At 38.7% G+C, this 25,433-nt stretch overlaps 1 protein-coding gene across 2 annotated transcripts in view; it reads right to left on the reverse strand.

The window, feature by feature from the left end:
• The window catches only part of TRPC7 (transient receptor potential cation channel subfamily C member 7), a 76,723-nt gene extending 58,866 nt beyond the window's left edge, over window positions 1-17,857 (reverse strand). For both annotated transcript variants that reach the window (XM_033006318.2, XM_033006317.2), the window contains exons 1-2: window positions 17,464-17,857; window positions 9,239-10,016 (exon numbers count right to left, since the gene is read on the reverse strand). In XM_033006318.2, the coding sequence (XP_032862209.1) occupies window positions 9,239-10,016; window positions 17,464-17,465 (780 nt within the window). In that variant the 5' untranslated portion in view covers window positions 17,466-17,857. The remainder of the gene's footprint in view (window positions 1-9,238; window positions 10,017-17,463) is intronic.
• Between the last annotated feature and the right edge of the window lie 7,576 nt (window positions 17,858-25,433).

The following is a 25,433-nucleotide window of genomic DNA, read 5'->3' on the forward strand; positions in this document are numbered from 1 at the left end:
CACCTACTGTCCTTTACTCAGCTATGTCTTGTATATGACTCTACAACACACATTGGCACTATACTCACTTAATTTAACCTTATTTCACTTGCTTTTACATCACAGTAACTTTAACTTAATATAAATCTGTATCTAACCTTGCCTTTATACAAATCCCCTCTACATACAACAGATTATCTCAAAACGTCAGTTGTTTTTTTCCTTCTACTTAGTCAAAACACTTTACATTCCTGATTAACATGTTACAAGCTTTATTATGTTTCAACCCAACTACAAAATATTCAGAGATTACCTATATCAAAGGTAAATGACTCTTACCTTGTATTCACTATCAAAAGTTCTGGTTCAAGCAGCATGGAAAGGATGTTTCTCAAATCTAAGACCCTTTCTTCTGAATACATTCAATATGCTCCAAGTTACACTATGTAAAATGTCACACACACACAAATATATTTACTGAAAATCATGGCTCATTAAAATTAATTGACACTAGGCCTTGGCAGTTAAGAATTATTCATAAAAGTCACCTTACATAACAAAAAATAATTTCTAAATTCATCATCATACCCAGAGTTTAAGAACTATATAGAAAATCTAGACCTAGTATAATCACTACAGCAGGCTACAAGAAGAAGAAAACATAAAAGTCACCAGCAATTTATGCAGAGAGAAAGCATGCTGACAGCCCCGGTGCAACCCATTTACTGGAGTGTTGAAGCTACAGATTCAGTAACATAATATCAGACAGTCCTGGCAGGGGAGGAACAAACACATTAATATTGCTGGGTTTTCCCCTCTTTTGCTACAATTTCCTCCCAGGATTATTTGTGTATAAGGGATTTAACTCTGCTCACCACCCTTGCTATCTCCTGCCCTTCAGGTCCCTTAGGAACATGACCACTAATAGGGATTTTTCAACTTGACAGAAATATGCTCCTGATGGAGGATGGACTGCTTATTTGTACGGAAACACTGAAATCACAGGATCAAAATAACCTTAAAGCAATTGAAATATGCTCAATTCCAACTGGTTCCAGATTTTGGACTTCTCTCTCTTCCTGGTTAAAATGTCACATTGTTTGGCTTAAAACTGATCTACAGGAAAATGCTTCTGAAATGCTTGACAGTGGTGAGGCAGCTGCTGTGCCACTTTGTTATGTGATCCATTTCCATTGCTTTCTCCTTCCCACCCAGCCTGTGAATCCATCTGTTGTCTCTCATTAATGATTATAAGGGGATTCCATTTTATTTTATATTTTTATGATCATGTCTGTCACCTAAACTGGAACCCTACTCTAGTATTAGGGCTGTTATGTGCAATCAAATGGGAAATAGTAAGCTGTAAGTGCTGCAGTTGCAATGCTGTTCATCCTTAACTGAGTAGGACTAGAAATTGCTTCCCAAGGAGCTGTAAAGGGTAATAAACATTACACTGATGCTGTGCAGACTGGCATTGCCAAAAGTCTCAGTTACAATAGCATCACAGGAAACAGAAGTATCCCAGCTGTACTCTCTGGGACATTCATATATTTCCAGGGTTGATTCTGTCTTGCCATCTCCAAATGCCAAAAGTTTCCTCCAAACAATTTTTTGAGGGGAGCAAAACCCTTAAGGGATTAATTAAAATATTAAACTTCCTCACACTGATGCATTGTCTTTGATTTGATGTATTGAAAGAATCTTTTTTCCCCTCCACTCTTTCAAAACAGAGACATGGTCTTGTTCTTCTGGGAAACCAAAGAGAGCATTTTCCTGCAGAAAGTATTTTGTCAACTTTTAATAGGTTTTCTTTTTTTGACCAAAGTTAGCTGGGAGATTTTAACAATAATGTCACTTTATCATCCATAAAGTAGGTTATATGACCTTGTCTGCAGTGGCCAGGATCTAATTTTATGTGACTGCTCAGTGGCTAGTACTGTTGTTAGAGTTACAACTTTCATGAATAATGGTCTTATTTTTTCCAGGTGCAGGTGTGGGTTGTAGATGGCTGAGTTATACCCTTCACTATGAATCACAGCATCTACTACTCTGCTTTACTGTGAATAGACACAGACAGATGTTAACATACTTTCACATTCGCAGATACAAATGCATTTTTTTCAAGACAGCTCCAGGCATCACAGCTTTGGCATCGGTTCTAAACCACTCTGAAAAGCTTTGGAGATTTTCTTCTCATGCAACATTTTAAAACCATTTTGCTTGGGCAATGTGCCAGGCAGAAAATTATTTAATCACAGAACAGGCATAGAAAGAACACTTACAATAACAGCTCTCAAAATACAGAGGATATTTCTTAACTTATAAATATTTAAAGAGAACAATACAAGAGTCACAAATTTGGCAGTTTTTTAAGGTCAATAGGATTTTCTACATTCATTTTCCACAGTCTCTGCTACTCATCCTTACAAAATATATCTGCAATTAATTAATTTATCTCTGAGGACAAACTCAGCATAGCATTTATTATTAGTGGATTTGTCTCTGAAAAAGGACAGCACAAAGAATGAGTTCCACATGTACAGAGTGAGTCCCACTCAGTGAGCCAAACACAAATTTCACTACAAGGCTTAAATATATTCTCCTTCTCCCAGGGTGTTTCTATGATCATTTTTAATTTCCTCTCTTATTTTAATACCTAATTTGTTCCAACAGTAAGTTAAAATTTTAATAATAGGAAATTTGTTTTCCTGCTTTACTGGGACTTGATTCTTTCCTGTATTATGAGTTGGGTAATAGCTTGTGCTTGCTTATACATTTTCTTTGCACAAGTGAAAATTGAAAAAAAGAATTGTAGCTTCCAAAGTCATAGGTTTGCAAGGCAGTAGAGAAAATTGGATTTTAGGTAAGAAGGGAAAAGAAAGAACAAACAGTTCTTCTGTAAGGCTAAAACCCACCAAACTACATCCCTGAGCCCATCTCTAAGAAAAAAAAAAAAAACATTCCCATTAAAGACTGACCTGGAAAAGTTCATATCCAAAAAACTTGAAAAAAAAAGATTATAGATTACTGGCATATCTTGAGAAATCACAGTATTTCACAATTTCTACAGAGGTACACAAATCTTTTGACTGTGCACTAGCAGTGTAAATGCATTTAGCAATGTATAAATTTTTGAGCTTTCTCAGATCTCATATGTATTTAGGTTAAAAAAAAGAAAAATTAAAAAGTGAGTTACCCTTTTGACTTGAAATATCAAGAGAGCTTCAAAGGCAGCAGGGATCTCCCTTAGAGAAGCTGAGGGTACTGAAGTAGCATAGAGCCACAAAGAGAAGCAGAGAACAAGCTAATTAACACATAAACTGCAAGACAAAAAGGGTCTGAGAGGGATGTTCTGCCCCAGCCACAAGGTCTGGTGTCATCAGGTCTTAATTTGAGATAAAGCCAAATAACCCCGTGGCCTGATCTCTCAATTAGAAATTTAGAAGTGAGAGTTAGAAGAGGTAGCAAAGGAAAGGGATGCAATGAGAAGAGGTCATTTTCACTCCCAATCAGCTGCTTTTTGGAGTGGTTGTCAGAAAACTCACAGGAGGAGAAAAAAACTCTCCTTCCTCCCTCCCCCATTTATTTTGTATTTGAAGAGTTAGACTTCTTTCATTTAGTCAGATTTCACGAAGTTTAGCAATCAATATGGGGAAAGGAAGCAGTTTACAATCTCTGATGTATTTATCCTTGGCAGTGCCCATGATTTGCAGGTGACCTGAGAAATGAAGAGGTTAGGTCTTCTTCAATGCTGCAGAGCCACAAATCCTAAAAAGCTGCAGCTTCTCAACAAGGTATAACTAGATATGTCAGTGCTTACTACTTTGCAGTAGCAGTATGTTGTCATTTTCAAAGTGCAGGATCTGGTCCCAATTTCTCATTTGCAGACATAAAACCAGAAATACTGAAAAAATTTACAAGGTCATTTCTCTTAAGTTTAGGCCAAGCACATCTTGTGAAGTTAGCAATTTCTGCTTAGGCAGGAAAAAGGTGGGTTTTACTTACTGGAGCAAGAGCTGTGCTGCAGGATTGCCAGATTATCCCTAAGAGATACAAATCACTGAGTCTCCAGGGTTGTTATGCCACTCCTTCATCATCATGAGAATTTAAGGATTTGAGCCTCAGCTGTTTTACATTACTGCAGCTCCAATGAAACAACAAACAGTTCCTAGCAGGCACATCTCTACAAGCATCTACACACTTGACTTGCTGCCACACAAGCCCTCGCTCCCTACAGATAGCACAGCAGCCAGTTGCAGTCCATCAGCCAGCTGAGCCTGGACATGATGCTCACCTGCACACAAGAGCTAGGGTCTGTTTTTGGATCCCAACTTTTTTTAGAGAAAGGACAACTGTTAAAAGAAAAGTGACAGCAAGAGGCATATAATTTAGGAGCAAAACATGTAACACTGTAGTAAATGAACTGATAATGTTGGTAGGACAGGTAAACAAAGACCATGCACCATATGTCTTCCAGGTGGTGGTTTTGATCATGTCTTAACTAATATTTTAATCAGCAGGAGCTGAGATATTCTTTACCACTACTAGCTGGTGAAATCTTTTCATAGCCTCCTTTGCAATTCTGTAATTTAGTTTGTCTGGATTGCTAAGTGGAATGAATTGGCTGATCATCTTCATCACAAGGATTTTTCCTGACATACACAAGCATGTAGTCTAATTTAAGAGCATGCAAGTCTGTAAAACAGACCTGGATTTAGAGTAGGATCTCACCAGAAACAGAAGTGCACAGTCACAGCTTTAAAAAAAGTAAACAGAGCTATTATTCTGTGTTTCACTCACTGTTTCCAGAATGTGAATAGTAATATTCCTAATATTTCTGTTAAAGACAGTTGCAAGGGCATTTCCTGCAGACTGTTTACTAGAAATGTAATCTCCTAAGGTGTTTGGTGGACATATAAAAATTATTCTGTTGACTCTGCTTTTAATATTCCAGTCTTAGAAATGAGTCACCTGGCTGTGGACAGCTGGTAACTGTGAAGACATCTGCATATGGTTTCACACCAAGGTGACATGGGGAAAGATCTGTTTCTTTGGACCAAAGAGGAAAGCAATTCTCATCAGCCTGGCTCATGAGTGATGACTTGCTCACATGGACAAATCCTGGTTATCTTATTCATACTGAAAGTTACATCAAGCTTACTTACATGAGCAAAACAAACAGAATACACTGGTGGATGAGAGAAGGATTATTTGCTTTATGACTCAGGCCATGAGTCTGCCAACTTTGAAATAAATGGGAGTGTTCACAGATTTTTTTCAGTTTCAGTAAAACAGAGAAACAGACAGGAGCCTTTCTCCCTGTGTGAACTAGATGGATCCTAGATCTGATAGGCTGACATATGTTTTCTCCCTCAAAACAGCTTCATATTTTAATCACTGGTCTAATGGCTGTTTTCCACCCTTCATGGAAAACTACAAAGCACATTAACTTTGTCTTATATTTCTGTTTTAATTTTACTTTTTATTTTTAACTTAAATAAACCCCTCAGTTTCCCACCCAGTTGTGCCTACAGTCTGCAGAAGAATGGTCACTAGGAAACCTCTAGTCCAGACAGGGAAGAAGGCTTCCCTCTCTTTCAAGGGCAATACAGACCGAGGGCCCAATACAGTGGATTAATCAGGCCCCATATGAAAACTGGAAAAAATTAGAAAGTCATGAACTGGTTCTTAATTTTGAGCTTTCAAATAGGATGTACAAAAATGGCAAAGCACTGAATTAAGGTTGTTTTTTCAACTTGGGCTGCCTCCACTATGAAAGTGTATTGTTGCGTAAACACCTGCAAACATACACAGTGACTCAGACATTTACTTCTCTTTTTTTCTGAAATGTCAAGAATCCACCTCTGAGGGGTTTCCTACCCACCCCATTTCTAGGCTAATTGCAAGAACATTTAATGCATTCACACTGCTAGTATTTTCAGTAGAAACAACCAGTTCAATATTTTTCATCTTATTTTGGGGAAGAGGAATCATTTATTTCTAGACTTGTGGACTCCAACTTTCAAAGTGATTTGTTTTCTTCCATTAATAAGAAAACTTTTCTGCAATATTTGGACACTAGAGGATTTAAGGGAAAAAAAGAAATTCTATGTGAATGTAATATTATTCTACTTTTTTTTTTTTTTCCCTCCTCTTTAATAAGCATTGCAAAAGCTGAAATTTACTTGAAATAATGGCACAGCAACATTGATACAAACTCTATATTTGCTCTAAATACTGTGACAGATCCTCATCTAAGCTTCAGTGAAAAAGCACTGACCAGTAGAGTATCTGCTCCAGTAAAACCATTGGTATTGATCAGCTCTGACAGCTTCTCTCTTTCTTCCAGCTCCAAGTCTCCACTGCCATTATTCTTTTCAGCATGTGGGAAGCCACGTAGTAGGTGACTGTCTTGACCTCGCTTTTGAGCCAAAGTCAACACATCAAGAAAAGAGTTCACTAGAGCTGTATATCTACTCCAGACTGATAGCCAGAACATCTACTCTTGCTATTAAAGACCTATAGATCAGTCAGCAGAAAGTCTGCTAAAGGCCAGCCGTGTGATCTAGCATATGTCCAAGCTCTCATTTTCACCTTCATAACACTCCCATATTACTCTGTGATTCAAGATGCTTATGCAAAGACATTTCATAAGAACTGCAGTGTATGACTGAATCTTAGCAATTTACGGTGAGAACAACCTATTCAGTTTCTGCCACTGTGAAAAAGAAAGGATAAAACTATGTCCACCTAGTAATCTTCACTGGAGTCTCTCAAACTGTGGCCAACCACAGCTAATGCAACTTTTCTCCTTTAAAGCAGTTCACATGGCTGTTTTGTTTCACCTTTCATATCTGTGCAAAGAGGCAATTCACTTAAAAATTTTCATGTTCTCTAAAAACATAGTTTATGTACTGGCTCCTCAGTCTGATGTACTGAATGGTGCTATTGCATAAGAGGTTCAGGACAGCAAGCAGCAGGTGAGAGGCACTGCATTTATATTTTAATTAGCTCATGCCAGGAGTTTCTTCAGAGGTTACTATTTGTCCACATACATTATTAAAAGCTTACTCGTGTCCTTCCATTTCAAGGACTTTTTGTACCTCCTGAAAACTCCTGAAAAATTATAAGATTGTATATAACTAACTATTCTGAAACAGGACCAAGTGATACTTTTATAAATCTATTGAGCAGGAGTCGTAATTACAGGACTTTAGCAATAAAAATTTTAAATTCTAGGAAAGTATTATTTTAGGCACAAAAAAGGTCCTCTGGATCTTGTCTGATTTCATAAATTTTCATCAATTGTGAGTTTCTTAAATACATTTTCAGCAATCGCATTCTTGTCTAGAAATTAATTTTCAAAATGACATGTTCTGTGAAAAAACCCTATTGTTTTATTAATACCCTATTCCACATCATACTGACTATGTTAATAAGAAAAAATATTTTTGCATAACTACATACATGTAATTTTTTCCTATGGTCAGAATGCATTATAATCTTGAGAAGTTTCTTCTTTCTGGAAGCAGTAATATACTAAAGGAATGTGACAACTTTGAAGTAAACTAGTGGTATGGGTACTTCAGAGGTACTTCACTAACTTACGTAGATGTGTGTTGCACAGAACCTTACAACAAGGCAATGAAATTGGAAAGCCTTCCTGGAAATGCACTAATCTGGCAAAGGGTTTCTAATGGTTTTTCTGGTATTGATTTACTCACATCCATTTGCCAAGGCTGGGGAGATAGAACCACCGTGAGATTATTTAACGTTTGATTGCTTGTTTGCTCCTGGAGGATTCATGTACCTGCCAGTGCCAGTCTAGACCACATTGGCAGCTCTATGAACAAAAGGAGGGATTCTGGTATCAATAAATTTACTTCTCTGCAGCAAGACACCTATCAGAACTGACATGCACACAATACTGAGCCTGCTCATGCTCCACACAATATATATTTTTCTGCTGAAGAGAAGCTAGAACATTAATGAGATATTAGTGTTAATTGTGAGTGTGAGCCCACAGCATTTTCACACTGGAGTAAGCCTCACTCAAGCAGCCAGGTTCACTGAACCCAATGGGATTGTTTCACTGGGACTGAATGTCATGCAGGTGAAAACTCCCTTTTAAATTATTATGTCCTTGAAATTCTGATCCACATGGATAATAAGAGCTTGCAAGATTTTGCCCTAATTTTATTACCAAAAGATCTCAGTGGCTTGTGTATTTTTCTCCGGTTAGAGACTTACTATAGAGTTTCAAAGGCAACAGCCCAAGAATGCATTTTTTTTCTCACTTTTAAATTGGAGAGCATATAGACACAAATCCTGAAATGGATGCTTTAACACTTGAATAGTTTTATAAATTAAAAAATAATGTATTCCTGGCAGGCATCCTACCCCAGTTTACTCACAACATAGGTTTTATTACCCCAGCATCACTGATCGTGATTGTAGCTGCACAACAGTCATAAGTCAGAAAACAGTTTTATGTTGATGACTGAGCCACTGAAAATTAGTTTTTTCATGACTAATTTATTTTATAAAGGGAGACAATGCTATTTATGTCATGTAAATGACTGAGGGAAATAATGCAAATGACATTGGACATTTACAAATCCATTATGATAATGGAAATCTTGAATAACTTGTAAGAGAGTTCTGCAAGCTTCACTGTTATGTTTGGCATGATGATAAACTTCATAGCAAACTGTTGATCATTTTTCTCCTTTTTCATGAAATTCATCCTATACAGATGTGGTACCAAACCACTAAGATGCAGTGCAATTTAAATCATTTTATAGAGAACCAGAATTGCTTAATTTATACCTTTTTTCCTTATAACAGAACTAGATGTACTGGACTCTTAAGCCATTAAACCAATCTCTAGAGGTCTGCCTCTACAATAGATTGCTCAGTTAAAGACTTACCTTTCTTCTAAAAATGAGTCTCCATTTTTGTAATAATCTAAGTTTTACTCCTGCTGCAAACTGGAGATTCTAAGCAATCACAGTGTGCAATGTAAAAACTGAGTAAGGATGTCTCTGCTACAATATGCAATATTTAGTTCCAAATATTTATTAACTGGAGAATGCACAGTGATCTGAACTTATGTGTAGTTAACACATTTGGCAGTTTCTGTAGCTTCTGTTTCCTCCCCCACCCCCTCAAGTGGCAAACCAAGACTTGGTCAAACATGTAAAATGTACAGTAACCGGAACACATTCAGCCCAAGGAAGAAGGCACTGTGGGAAATTACCTTAAATTCAGTTTCAATGTTGGCTAGTCTGGCCAATTCATTGCTTAGCTCTAAAGCAGTAAGGACAGGGTCTTCACTGGAAAGAGACAAATAAGCAGCACTGGCTAATCCTTTGTAGGCATTCATTCTCGATCGAGAGTGACTAAAGGAATCTTTCCTCTGCTTTTCAATACATTCATTGCACTTGCAAAAATAGTCATGTGGCCTTTCAATCCGTGCGCCTTTTAGAAGTAAGATGTGAACAATTTCATACTCCTGGCAGTGGGCAGCAAGTATGATAGGGGTAATGTCATGGGAGAAGCGAGTTCCGTCTTCATCGTAAGCGTAAAAATCATCATCTCTCAGTTCCTGCTCAAGGGGACTGAGTGTGAGACGCTGTCCTTGTGCAAAGGCTGGGTGGTTCAATATTGCTTCTACAATGCGCACGTATCCTTTACTGATGGCTAACAAAAGTGCATCTCCAACTCGAGCGAGATTCTCCTTTTTGAGGAGGAGTTCCGTCACTTCCAGATGCTCATTCCCTACAGCTAACTGAAGAGCATTTTGTCCCATATAATCAACACAATTAAAGTTCAAGGTTTTTGATTCCTCCAGCATTTTTCGCACAACCGGAATGTTGCCATATTCTGCAGAATCAAGAAAACGTTCCTCTTCTGCAGTCAGGCTGGTGCCTTTCTCGTTGAACATGTAGGCTGGGCCCCGGATGGCCTGCCTCCGGCCCTTCTCACGAAGGGTTGTGTGCCTTCGATGCATGTCTTTGTAATTGCTGTTTCTCAGCCTGCAGAAAACCAGAAAGGAAAGTTGGTTATATTCTCAGAGATTCATAATCTCACATAACCTGAAATAAGGTTAGAAATGTCTCAGGTTAAAAATGTGATCAGGTCTTGCTAGATTTTTATAATCCTGGCCAGTTGCTTAAAATCATTTAGGATACATGCGGAATAAAGAAGATTAGTTTTCTGAAAAATGGATGAGCTCTCTTCTGACTTGGATTTCAACAAGAATGCACAACACATTCTTAACTTGAGAAAGAGAAAAAAAAATAAGTATGAACACACTGCTTTCCATTTTTATTGTTTAGAGTTTCATTACATTGTATTTAGGAATGATATCCACAACATTATATTTCTCTGAATTACTCTTCTAGAATTTTATCCCTGAGGACATGAGCCCTAAAGAAAGTTAACAACACTCCCCATGTCAGTAGACCTTGGATAAGGCCAATAAAGTTCCATAAACTTAAAAAACATGCTTCTAATTTTAGACACACAGTAATAAGGATAAATATATTGCATATTCTGCTAAGATTCAGCTGGTACAAGCAAGCCACCTATTCATTCATTGCTTTTTTCATGCTACATAATACCATTTTTCTGTTTCCTGATCTAAAGTGGTTTAATGAATGACTGCCTAATTGTCTCACTGAAATATAGTTGGCAGCTACTCTAAATATAAGTACGCAAATCCAGAGGCCAGTCTTGAAAAACACAGGAATAACTCCTGATTTAGTGTCTCATCACTCCCCATTAAGCATCTTCCAGAGAGCTACTGAAGGAAGAAAAGAACACGGGTATCTGACTATAGAGGGTGGATCAGAAAGGGTCATTAGTTTCTCCACTGATTATGTGGCTGAAATGCCTTCACTTGGAGTTGGTGTGATGGAGACAAACTACTCTTATTCTACCTTCTCTGGCACCCCCAAAGAAAACTATGCTATGTGCAAGTGGGCTCAAGGGGGAGTAAGCATACTGTTGTAGGAAATTAAATGAAATCCTAAATCTATCTGTGTTTTTAAAACATTCACATTCAGTGCCATCTCAGTGTTGGTGGTCTTTTTAAATTTTATTGCAGGAGCAACTCAACAAAACCATAGTCCCTCTCTGAGAGTCCAAGCATGTAGAGCTAACTGTCGTCCTAAGCCTGCAGAATGTGCGGTCTGAATAAAAAGATGAAAACAACACCTCTTTCACAAAAAGCATTTGCACTCAGTCCAATAGCAAGTCCTAAATCACTTGGGTAAAATTTTCAGGAGCCTCTAATCTGCAGTGGACAGATATAACAAATAAGCAGGTGTTAATGCTCAGTGGGTAGCAAAGGTTCATCCTTCCACACTCCATCTGTTCTCCAAGTCAGTTTTGACCTTCAGTCAATGAAAAGTTCATGTGTTTCTCTGAAAAAATACTACTGGAGTTTGAACGTACTGTTGTGAATGATGAGAGGGAAAGGTGCCAGGAGACAAAGTGGAGTAGCTACAGTGTCTTCAATAATTTGTAAGAAAATAATAACAGAATCAAGCAAAAACCCAGGAAAACAAATGATATTAGAAACCCAAAGTACCTAAAGTTCCAGGACACATAAATTCTCAAGATAGCTTTTCTAATGGAACTAACATATACATGTGCATCTATCATTCTTATTAATTACTTTTTTACTAATCTAGAACATAAAGCTGTTACTAAAATGTTTCAAACAAATTTTACAGAACATTTTTAGCAGCTACATTAGAATTTAAACAAATCTTAAGAAAGCAATTTTGTGACCGTACATGGTTGAAAGAGAGGTTCATAATTGAGAACCTTTCCCTGTAAGCTTTGATGCATCAGTATAACAACTTAATAGAAGCTGGAAGAAACTGAACATATCATTCCATGCTCCCCTGAGAAATAAAGTGCTATATGAATCTTAAAACTAATCCCTTCCACTGTGGTTGAACGTTGAAAAAGTACACAGAGATGAGGGCTGTAAGAATAATGAATGAAATATGGTGAAGTAAATGAATTCCCAAGACTACATTAAGTTTTCTATAAGAGAAAACAATAACAGCTAAAAAAATTTACTACTAACATATCTAACACTGATAGGGAGACAGAGGTCTCTAAAGCAGCAAAATGCCTGAGGTAAAATTGGGGTCCCTTTAAAGTCAACAGTACAAGTTCCATTGATTTCAGTAGAGTCCAAATTTTGCAAACATGTATGTGTGTGCAGGCACACACACAATGTCTCCAACAATTAGCTTTCATCTCTGCAGCAGTCTCAGTGATGCCAAGAAGATTAACATGTGCTTAAAATTAAGTATTTAACCGTATGCAAAAGTGCTTATCTAAACTGGAGCTCATGTCTTTAGCTATTCAGGACAACATTTAAGTTTTAAACCTGCACTGAAGTCTAACTGAGTTCAAGTAAGGACTATACATACAGATAAACACTTCTGAACTGTGACTTTGTTAAATGGGGACTTATAGTACCAGAAAGCACTTTACACATTTGCAGTCTTGGGATTTCCTGGATGTTAAATTAAACCTCTTAAAATGTTCAGCAACAAAAAAGGATGAGCTGGTGATGACTTAAGCAACTGTTGCTGGGATCAAGTGGAAACCAATCCAGCTCCTGTAAGTGCTCAGTGATGACCCATGAGTGTGACAGGACTGAACATGCCTAAATATTTTAGGGCAGCTAATTGCAATAGCTGCTTCAAGCTGGAGGAATTCCACTGGGCTTTTTTGATGTTCAAAACCCATGTATGGTAAGATATCTGGCAACCTTATATTTGTTGTTATATTTAATGCTCAGTACTGGAAGCAACTCAAATATTGATCACTTCCAGCAGTGAGGAATCTATTAGATATTTTGCCTGATGTCCAAGTATAATTCTTGATACTTTGTTCTCTTTTTCTTAGAAAAACAGTTCTCTTCTGGTATGCTACTACCTCTGAAAGACAACCCAGATATGTGGGACAGATAACCTTATAATCACTCCCAAAGTAAACATAAAACTACATACAATATTACCATTGGCCCAGTGTTAACATTCCTTTTTTCTGAGAAAGGAGGTTAGAATTTGGCCTAGAGCTATTCACACCAGTTTGTTGTATATGTAATACCATGCCAAAAGAAGAACCTTCATTTCACTTTCTTCAATTCAGAGAGAGGACTGGTTTCATACACTATTTCTAACAACAGAAATTGCAACAGAAAAAAAAAACAGAAAAGCATACCTGTCCTCCAGAAAGATAATTACCTTACAACATTGCTCTTATAATAAATGTTCTTCAGGGATGTCCCTACAGCACAGAGTTGATCTCCACTCCCTGCAGGTGAGGGCAAGAGCACCATAACTCAGAGGGCTTCACCTCAGATGAATTATGACCCCTAGTCTTCCTCATGAGCAGAGAAGATCAATATCTCAGCTATCGCACTTTATCATCTTTATAGAGAACAAGAAATGAATAAAAAATTTTACTTTGAATAATTTGACAAGAAATGCTTAGCTATCAACTCCTGTTCTGAAAAGAAAGTTATAATTATGTTTGACCTGAGCACTGAATCATAATAAAGAAGTGGCAGTGCAAAGAGTAATATATGCAGCAGCTGAAGATCTTGGAAACTGAACCCTACTGTAATGTCATGGCTATTCTCAGCACCTCTTTCTAGCCTGCACTTCAGTTACGTGCAGACAGGTTTAGAACTAATCATATTTGCTGAGTGTGTGTAATGTGCCCTCTTAAAAAAAAGTAATTGTAACTTGATTGCATTTATCTTACCATTTTTGTTTAAAGGTTCTTTGCATTGAAATTACTCTGGATTTGCATACTTTATTGAGACAGCTAGTGATAAAACTCATCAAGCACTGCAATTAAATATTGTGTTTTTCTAGGAAAGAATGCCAATGTATGCAGTGTTTTTGGAGAGAAAATGGTCTGGGAAAAGAAAACCAAAATTTCAAGGCCTAAGTACTGCTTGCAGTAAAGGACATCCAGCTTTACACAACTGAGGGAGCTGTAAGTTGTCTGGACCCTGTAGTGAGTGGAGAAGAATAACAATTCCTGAGAAGCGATTTGGCTCTTAACAAATCTTCCTCTGGGACCATTTCAGTTTCCAATTAAAGGGGCTAAGAGTAGGTCCCTGCAGCTTGCACTGACAGTACTGGGTGCTGAGACACTTAACATCTGAAAAGGGAACATGGCGTAACATGAGATTTGTTCTTAATGTGGTGTCACCGAAGACACTGTTGAAACTGAAACTCTCCTTTTTTATAACCACATCCCCCTAACTGGTCTGAGTGCCAGATGTGTAGAACAAGGTAGACATAGGAAGGAAGCTGGACTGCTTCATATTGAGCTTCCCCCAGCAAATGTCCTTTCTCCTTGATACTCCTTGCCCCAGTGCTCCAGACTATGCCACACAGAACCTTCTGGTGCCTCACCAGTCCCACACCAGAATCTATGGAGGGGAAGGGCTACCTCCTAGAGCTAAGGCTTGGAGAAAATGTTCAAAGTCCTAAATGTCTTAAGAGGCTAAATTGGATTTTTTACACGTGGCTTTGAACCAGAACCTTAGAAGCATGTAGGACAGGCTGAATAGTATTTTTTTCAGTTTTTAAAACATCTGAAGTCTGAATAAGTATTGAAATCAATGGGTATTAGGTACTGCAGCAATTCTGGAATTCTCAGGTGATGTCAACCTTCACTTGTCTTAAAGCCTAAAAAATGAGCAGGGCATTTACAAAGGCAGCTTTAGGAACTCTGACTACACTTTGGGTTTTCTTTCACTCAGTGGAGAGAGGTTGGTAGAAGTCTCCCTGTACCCTTTCAATGGCCCCCTTTGTCCAGAGACTACAGAAGCAACTTAGGATATATAACAACTGCTATGCCCCACGTTGAGTAAAGCAACCATCAGAATAGGCTTTGATGAGACTTGACTCTGTCTTGTTGAAAGGAAATTTCAGTTTCTGAAAGCCATTTGAAAGCATTACCCTTGGTTCCTGCAGAGCCTCAGAAACTGTCAGATTGACACTTTACTTATTATTTTTCTTTCTACTCACATCAATATTTCTAAAAAGGATCAGGGCACATGAAGGCTGCAGACTCCCTGAGGCCTCTTTGGAATTGACACTGCTCTTATACACCAAATGGACCGTTTTTCCCTCTTAACCCTTGTTTCCACCCAGAAAATCTGATCATCCAAGACACACTATAAACATGAACAAAAATTCAGGAAATTAAGTTCTACAAGCAGACAAAAATTGACATAGAAATGAATCAATTTAAGAGAGTAAGTCAAATTGTTCAGAGCAAAAATAATAGGATATTTAGTCAAAAAAATTGCAACATATTTTGAAGCAGACTCCAGACTTCAGGTCAGGAGCACAGACTGAACACAACTACACACATTTATTATCCTATATGCAATAAGTTACTCCAGTGTTCCAAATGATGCACAGGCATATATTACCAGAGCTCTCTGATACCCTCTTTTTTTTTCTAATATCTTAAATAGCTTTCCAAATCTTACCTTAAGTCAAGATTTATCTTTAAGACAAAAGTTTTAAGTATCCTTTTTCACATATTGATGACTTACTATGTATGCAGGCTCAGTATCATTTGGGGTGGTTGCTTTTGATTAACAGCAGCTTATTACAAAGTTTTCTGTGCTTTGAAATGGTTAAGTGCTATTTAATTTAATCTTGGGATGTCCAAAACACTAATTCAATACTGTTAGCAACATGGTCATTCTCCTACATGAAAAGTGTCTAGGGACAATCAATAGAATTTTTTTGGCTCTATTCAGGCTGTTCATTCACTTGAATAGTAGTCTTACAGAGCAGTTGTAAGAAGAAATATCCCCTCCCCATAATTTCCACTGCACATATAGATAAAAGAAAATGATATTTCAAGGTCAAACTTTGAAAAGAGGCTTCTCACCTCAAAGAAGTACAGGTGTAGTCAGCAAAACCACACCTTTTCAAATCCCTTTAAGATATGGCAGCACAAGATGCATGAAGAAAGACAAACCAGGCCTCTCATGCTATTAAAGGATGTTGATATATGATACTAACACTCCCATCGTATTCTTGTCATGAAGGATAAGGTCTGAGGCCAATAACCTAGAAACATTGAGGACAGACCACCAAATATTTACCAGCACCTAAATTTTTATGTCCTCCCTGATCTCTGTTAGAAAAGAGGCGGCTCTGCCTTGTGGTTTGAAAAAAGTAAATGGAATTTGGCTTTCTATCAGCTATCTTTCAGCAAAACCCATCCACTGCTTCTCAGTTGTCTCAACCTCCCCTTATAAATTAAGCATCAGCATTTTCTTTCCCATTCCAAAGCAATGTCATACATCAATACAAGACTTTTATAGCATCAGAGGCTGTAAAATAATCACCTTGGTTCTTGTATTCAATTTCTTCTTGTGTTACGATATATGTACTGGGTTTTTTTCTTTCTTTCCTTCCCTCCTTACTTCCCCTTAATATATGATTGTGAAGATGACTGCTTATTACAAAGGTACCACAGAACACATGTAAGACAGATATACCAAAACCAAGTCTATTTTTACATTGTCTCCTATTGTCTGTTCAGTAACATGTTTGGCCACCAAATGAACTACCATGACAAGAATAAGTCTGACTTTTTTTTTCAAATCTGGCTTTGGAAATTGGGAATAATTCACCCTCACTGTTGAAGCACTTCAAAACTCAGGCTCAGGTCATACTGAGAACACAACAGAGGAATACCTGTTCATTCATAAATTTTTACTACTGACGAGAGCAACAAAAAATATTTCTAATTGTGCAAGCAGGGGGCAGTGTAACGCTGATTTTCAACAAACAATTCTATTAAAAAGAGAAAGAAAAAATCTCTGAAAATAACTAGTAATCTCGGTTCTGGCTATATTTATTTTCCTATTGCTGCACACTCTTCATTGCTCATTTCATAGTTATCTCAAGACATGAAAAAAACGTGGAGAGAAGGACTCCCGACAACCATTAGACCGAGTACGCTGCAACAGGCATGATACAGTGTCCCGTATTTACATCTCTCATTTTTCCTCATCTTGCCTTGGCCACGCCGTTTCCAGGAAACACAAACCTTCAAAAAATTCCCCCAGCTACAAGAGAAGACAACATCGTGGCTCTGAACCATGTGGCTGGTAACAAACAAGAAGACCTTCAAGGTTACACTGAGACCGAGCACGTTTGCACAAATGCCGAGGGCAGAAAGCCGAAACAAGTTCACACGCACCCACCCACCTCACTCACACCAGCCCGTACTCGGGCTTGTAGGAGAGCGAGTCGCACCGAGACACCTCTAACCTCAAGAAAACTTCCCAGCATGTAACTAGGGACAGGTGTTAGCGCCAGGGCACTTCTCAGGGGAGCTGAAGGGAGAGGCGGCTCTGGAAGCGGCGGAGCCCCGCGGCTGCCCGCAGGTCTAGCAGCTTACATGTGCGCGTCGGGGCCGGGTCCGCTTCACTCACTCTAGATGCGCGGGGCGCGGCGCGGCGCTGCGCGGGCGCGGCCGCCCATGGCGCTGCCGCTGTCCGCGGTGCTGAAGTAGCGCTGTCCGCGGTGCTGAACCACCCGCTCAGCGCGGCCGGCCGGGGCGGGCGCTGTCCGCGGTGCTGCAGCCGCCTCCGGCGCGGGCGAGGCGGCGGCTCATCCTCATCCCCTCGGCGCCGCTGGGGCAGAGCTCCCCGGGAGCGCCCGGGATTGGCTTCCTGGAAGCAGAGCCTGCTGCGATGTTGGCATGTGAGTTGCGTTGTCCTCCCCGTCTTCCCTCCCTCCCTCTCCCCACGCCGTTGTCCTCCTGGAGGGGGGTGGATTTGATGGGGGTTGTTTCGGCGCTCCCCCTTCTCTGCCGGAGCTGGGCGAGTCCCCCCTGCGCCCTCCAAAGGGCTGCCCCAGAGCAGGCGTGGCGAGAGAGCCTTCCTGGAGAGGGCAGGGCTGCCTGCAGGCTCACCAGCGGGGCGGGGTGCTCCTTCGGGGGCTCTCCCCCTCACCCGCCGAACGTCTGGCTCAACTGGGCTGTGCCGCCCCTCCGCTGGGAGTGGTCAGTGTCACTTCTCCTCGTCGGCCGTCCCCAGGTTGAGATCGTTTTCTGCCTTCCCTAGGAGATCTTATCTCTTAGGGGGGTGGCCAAGGAGGGATGTGTGTGCATGTGTGGTGGAACTGGGGGGGGGGAGGGGGGTGGGGAGGAAGGAAACCAACACGCAAAATAATTAGTCAATGCAATCAATCCCCTTCTTGTTTGGCAGAGGAGAGCCACTGAAACAATAACTTCAAACTGCACCCGGGAGCGCCGGTGCACCCTCTGTGCTCTGTCCTGAGTGGTAAGAGTAGGTGTTCTTCCCGGGACACCTTGTGATACTCCCATCATCTCCCACACAGGGGTGTCTAAGCCCATGACCTTCCCTGTCCTTTCCCACCAGTGCAACTCCCCTGCCCACCCGCTCCTCCTTACCTGAACACGGGGATCCCCACATCATCACACACCCCATTGCAATTACAAATAACGCCAGCCCGTCTCACCTGGCATGTCTCCAGGAGTTTAAGCCTGGAAGAAACCCTCTGCTTGGAGATATGTCAGTGAGAGGCAGTACAGGGCTCTCTAAACGGCACACGCAAGAGGATGGCAGGATGTTGATTTGCCCTCAAGTTCTCCCTCTCCCACCCCCTCACAGCACTGGGTGAAGTGGGGGCACTAATTAAGAGATTTTTCACCAACTCTCAGTCTCCAATCAGTGTAATCAACTGGGCTGAAGACATTATTTGATGGAAACACCTGAGGGAAATACTGAACGCAGGCACTGGCTGTTTTAGCAGGGACCACAGAGAGCTTGGTGTGGCTTCTACAGCAGCGCTATAAGAGCATCACAGCCCAGCTTTCAGAAACCCTTAAAGACAGCTGGTACAGAGCTTTCATCCCACATCCCCAGGCAGCTAAGTTACCTCCACCAGCCTGAGCTGTACTTGCAGTTGTGAGGAGGGTGATCCTTTTCCATTGAAAGGTTTTATGGCTTGAATAAGGAGGAGAGTGCATTAACCTCTAACTATTGTGGAAGGCACCTGCAGAATTCATTGCAAAATTCATTTTGACACTCCCTTCCAGCGCTGGTAGCTCCTGCACTCTAAAATGCACTGACTGCTTTGTTCTTGCCCCCATTTATGGCTTCTTGGAGTTCACTGAAAAAGCCAGGAGGGCCCAGATAAGTAAACATATTAGAAGGTTGTGAATGTTACCAGATTCAAGAGAGAACAGTGTTCTGTGGAAAAAGACATCCTGGGGGGAGAGGGGGAAGGGAATAAAAAGAAAGAAAGAAAAAAAGACTCCACAGCTATATACTCACTTATGCTGTTGAAATAAACTTGAAATGATGTATTGCTGCACAGACACAAATCTCTGCTATAGGTAGCTAATACAGTTTAGGGGTAAGAACAACCCCTCTCTTTGCTTTTGGACAACTTTTTCTCTAAGCAATAAAATAACCCTCCAAGTATCTTGGTATTTGTCTTGCCCTTCCCTCTTCAGATTTGTTGGTTGGTTGGTTGGTTGGTTTTTTCTGCCATTCAATACTTGTCTGTCACCATAACAAACTCATTAAGAATCAAATATGTTTACAGGCTCTTGCATTAAAAGTATTTGTTTACATTTCCTTTCTAAGGCTTAGGAATACTTGCAAAAGGTCATTTTTTTTTTTTATTTTTATTTTTTTTTTAATTGGGTGGATGGTATGTGAGAATTAGACAAAGCCAGCATTACTTTTAATTATTTTATTCATAGACAGTATTGCCAGGTTATCTGAAAAAAAATCATTTTAGGGTTGAACATGTGATTGATTTGACTAAAAGTATGTAATCTTTCTCCCATATATATCCTGAAAAAAAAAATATCAATATAGAATCAATGTACTGCATTACTGTGACATGTGTCTGTACAGCTGCAATTATGTCTCTTAATCCTTCTTATTTCTAACTCCACTGGAAGACATTCGCCACTTACATTTTAATGTACATATTTTTTCCTAAAAAAATAAAGTACTCAAGCCCCAGCAACGTCTAGCACTCAGGGTTATCAGGAGAACCTTCTTAATAATCTTAATAATCAACAGCTTACCCACTCCATAAATCTGCAGCTGATAAAATACTGACAGCACTCCCAACTGCAATTAATTATGTCAGATTAACACATGTGAAGCGAAAAAGTGAGAAGGAAAACGGGGACTGAGGAAGTCGATAATCTGTCATTATCAATGCACATTAAAAATATTCAAACTACAGTTGTAGGTTTCTGGTAAGACACATCTCAGAATTAAAGGAAACCCACAGCTACAGAACCAAGAAGTCTTACATCTGGCTCTCTTAAAAGGCATTTATCACAAGGTTCTGAACTTCTACAAATTGCTTTTCATCTTGATTAGCTTTGCATTTTGCTATTGCAACAGTTTCACATGAAAAGAGTGTGCTGAGAAATCTATTTCTAATATTACACAAAACCGTTCTGACTAAAGTCTTATTGACTAAAGAATTACAGAAAACTTGGTGGTTCTTTTTCCCTGCACATCATCAACTCTTTACATTGTCATACACTGTACCAAAAAGGTCCTTTATTGACTAAAGAATTACAGAAAACTTGTTGTCATTTTTTTTTTTTTTTCCCCTGCACATCATCAACTAGTTGCATTGTTGCACACTGTATCAAAAATGTCCTTACCTCGTCAGGGGCAAGAACAACCCTTGTATGAAGGAATCAAGTGTATCTTGATAATAAATATAAAAAAAATATATATTTGCTTCACTCATCTGTATCTTTAAAACTAAACAAAACACATAGTAAATGTTGCATCCTACAAAAGCACGCATTTCTCTGCAGGAACAAAAATGTGGAAACAAGCAATTTTAGAAGTTGTGGAATTGTATAGTGATGCCATGATATTGAATGAATGAAATATGAAGACTTCAAATTCCTCTCCAGATTTGTAGTTCTGAAAGCTTTTGAGTTCTTATTGAGCTCAGAATTCTTTATCCTCAAATATTATTGTATTCCCACACATATTGCAGAAAGAGAATTGCATAAGAAGGCCTTAAAATGAATGTAAAGTTCTACTTCTGTTTGCTCAGATCTGATGTTTCAGACAGTTGTCCATATGACACCATAAAAGAATGAAGAAAGATTTTTTGGGGAAAAAGCTGAAATGAAATGGAACAAACAGACTCAGAAATCATGGTATTAAACTTCTGATTAATTTTCAGAGTAGTTGAATCTCCAGTTACTCAGCAGAGTCTTCTCTGCTCTCTCTTGATAATTTCCACTCTTCAAGCCAATTAACTGTTGTCACAACCAGAACAAACCAGAACACAAGTGGAAGTTCAGCAATGATTTGTCAGAAAAGTTTTTGCTTCTATTGATAAACATTTTTTCATTAAAAAACCGTTTTGTCCAGACGCTACTGTTTCATTTAGTCACTGAAAACCTTGACTTGATCCTTCCTTCAAACACACACATGTGTTAGGCACCAACTTTTCAAACTAACCATCTCAGTTAAAATATAAACAATAAAGCAAAAGCATTAACAGTACAAGCAGGCTTGGTGGGGTTCCATCTTTTTCCCTTTTTGCAATGCTCCCTGCTTCTGTTCCCCAGACCTGAAATGAAAACTGCAGGATCATGAGAGAAGAAGCAGAGTTCTGCTGTGCTTTTTGGAGAAGCTGATACAAGAATGGTGGGGAAGGAGGAAGGGCTGAAACCAGCCAGCACTTATAACTTTTGAAAGACGTGGGCAACCAAAAGCATGTATCACTTTCTACCAAGCCCATGTAAAACCAGCCGTACCAACGTCCTACTACTTATCACTAGGTATTAGCACATAGGCTTATCTTTAAAATTTAAGAAGATAATTGCAACACATATAGAATGTATTTCTAATTATTTCTGGAATGGTACCCACCTGAACCAACTTCAATGCAAGGATGGAAGGCAAAATATTGCTTTACACCTTTATATTACTTTTACCATCTCACAAATTTTCCGTTCTCCAGAGCTATTGGTGGTGATGACTGGCAGCTTACAAGAGTACCTATGAATAGTAACCCCGTTGGCTGTACAATCCAATCCAATATCCTTCCATATGAAAAGAAAAAAAAAAAAAGAAAAAAAAAAAAAAAAAAAGAAATAAATGCCCAACTGTCCTCGTGTTAGAAAACATAATAAGCAGAATACATTTGATTACTCACTGCATGTCTAGATGCGAATCATTATCATTAAGATAGTTTTATTTGCTTCAGTGACACTTTTGGCTCTCTTAACTTCTTCCTTTACTGTCCTAACTACTTCAGGATAACTACTAAAACTAGAAGCAATTTACCCATAACAAAGATAAATTTTATTGTGATATCCCTCAGGTAAGAGAAGCAGCAGCAGAGCAAAAGTGATGGGTTAATTAAAGATACTACCAGCAATGGGATTGGTTTGAGAAGTGCCTATTTCTTTTAACCCATTTTATTTCAAGAACAATTTATATGATAATCAGATCTGGTGCATTTTTTTCCCATTAAATGATCCTTACATGTCAAAAAATAAGTGCTCTTAATAAATCAGACAGTTAACATTTGAATCAGAAGAAACTCTGGAATGCAAATAAATGTGTTTAATTTCTTGCAGAACCTCATTCCCATTATAAAGTTATAAATACAGAAAAAAAATTATTTATGAGTTAAAAAACTAGGGAAACTTAAACTGGAAAGACAGAAATTCTTTTCCTTTCTTTTAATAAACATAATATATCCTCTTCCTTACATTACAGGTTCATTTTCTTCTAAAAGTTATGACTAGGTTTTGTCAAGGTCATATCATAGGCAGTGGTATTTCTATACATATCTTGGTAGGTACAGTTGCAGAGCACATTGTACCTATATTTTTTGATGTTCATTTTAACAGCAGTGACTGTCCTTTATTGTCTGTGTGAGACATTACCAGCTGCATATTCTGGGCTGCTTACAGAAGTGTACATGCACATATTTGAGGTTTTGTTGCTGTTTCCCACCAAACAATGCAATGCTGAACCTCTGCAAGTCTCAGACATTACTTTACTCAAAAAAAAAAAAAAAAAAAAAAAAAAGTTTCGGTTTCTCCATGTTTGCTTAGACTCTCATTCAACACAACTACTGAACAGATGCTTAACTTTAAGCACCTGCTCAAACCCGTACTCATTCCCTATGCCAGTCTGAGCTCATGTTCAAAGCCACACAGATACTCATATGTGACTACCACAAATATGAAGAACCAAGCTTTCATCTGTGCTGGCACCAAGTCTTTACACTCTGAATTCCTAGTGATTCTGCAGTTCAAGATCACATCAGGGTCTGGAAACAACACTGTACAACACCTTTTCTTTCATTGTCTTTCCATATAACAGCAGCGGGAGAGGTGGCCCTGCAACTTTGTTAAAGATTTCTGAACAGAAGCCTGTGAAAAGCTACATGCTTGCAAACACCCTTACCCTTTACAATAGACTTTCTGTTCTCCTCCAGCTTCATTGCTTCTTCCTAGACTTTACCAAACCTTTTCTAAAGCCTTTCTAATGTACTTTATCCTATTTCTACTTTTTTAAGTGTTAGATTATTTTTGTTCAACTTTTCTGCATCTAAACCATTGCTTCCTTTCTCCTGAGGGTGCAGGTTAGGGATGAGTTGCCAGATGGCCACTCTTACACTTGAGTATATATTAATTTAGTCTTGAGCTCTTCCCATTTCCCTTCTGATTTTTTTTCCCTCTGCTGCCTTTTCTAATCAGATTTTATGCAACACTTCCTGCATGCTTCCCAAATACGTTTGGTTACAAAGCCCGTGGCCATTTTTCCCCATGATACCTTCTCTTTCTAGTTCCCACGCTAATTGCATTTAAAAGTCAGAGCATATGTCTTACTCTCACAATGATGTCCATTTCTAATGATGTGTCCTGAATTACTTATATCTCAATCAAATATTACTCCCTCCAGAAGTATCATATAACAGGACAAATCTGGTGTTTTTCCTGACAAAGGAAGATGCAGAAATTGAGGAGCAATAGGATAATATCTGTCTCCCATATAAAAAATGAATATTTATTTTGTGTCCAAGTACAGTTAATTATGTGTTTCATTAGATGTTCTCAAGGTTTTTTTATAGCATTTTGCTCATTTTTTTGTTCCTCTGTTCACAGTATTGTAAATTGGCATAATTTCAAGGAAAAGGGAATTTATTCTAATTGCATAGTCAAGAACTTCTACATTTGTTAATGCCAAATCTTCCTCTATCTGTGAAACGAAATAACTACCTATGGGAAAAGAACTTCACAAGGTACAAAATTGCATAAATCGTGTGATTACTATAGAGAAAATTCACAGTAATCATGTGATTTTCCCATATTTTTATTTCAATGGACAAGATTGTTGATGACTCTTCTCTAAAACATTGTACATACAGAAAAATCAACATAAGACATATTGCTACTTTGTTTTCCTGAGAATTAATGCACACAACGAACAGCTGAAATAAGAGCCCTGAAAAAGAATGTGTTTTTTGTTATTTGGAGTAAAAAAATCTCTATATACTGAACATTTGAGAGGGGGGAAAAGGCATAAAAGAAAATGAGATATTCCATGAAAGAATCAGAACATAATGGGAAATTCTCTTTTCAGAAATTGTTTTCTTGCAAAACAAAATTAGAGAATTACAAAATGACAACTGATATTTTACATGCCATTAATTATAGATCAAAAGAGACATTTTTGCTTCTATGATAGTAAGATACTTCATACCTACTTTCACCATCTGATTCTAGAGTGTAATCTGTAAATATGACATCATTTTAAAGAGGAAAAAAAGCAAAATATCAATGTTAGAATATGTTTTAAAAACAAATGCTTAAACACTTTTTAAAGAAATGACCAGTACATGGAAAATGTTATGTCAACACTAAGTTTTCAGTTCTGGTTCAGATTTTGAGTAAAAAATATTTTTTAACTTTCCAGCCCCCAGAAATATGTACTGTTCCAAGTCCTTTCAAAACACTGTACTTCTGATGCCTCTTGGGGGATGAACAGAAACTCTACCAGTGACAGCCCAAACCCTCAGTTGTGCCATGCTTATCCTGTAGGTATCTGAAGCAATTAGAGATTAAACAGGCATGATATCAAAGGTGTTTTTTTCCTCATCCACTTTTCATCAGGGATAATTTAGAGTAGCTTAGTGCTGCAGCATAATTAAGAATAGCTCTGAACTCCCACAGGGACCATCACCAAGGACAAAGAGCAAGAGGACACCAAGTCCTCCTCATGGCCAGCATGGTCCTGACAAGCCTCTTGTGCAGAGACAAGGTCCCAAGAGCCCAGAGACAGCTGCACTTCACAATTTCTCTCTTTCACAGGGGAAATTAGA

The sequence above is a fragment of the Tyto alba genome, unplaced genomic scaffold (genome assembly GCF_018691265.1).
Source record: "Tyto alba isolate M040663 unplaced genomic scaffold, T.alba_DEE_v4.0 Super-Scaffold_17, whole genome shotgun sequence".
Classification (NCBI taxonomy): domain Eukaryota; kingdom Metazoa; phylum Chordata; class Aves; order Strigiformes; family Tytonidae; genus Tyto; species Tyto alba.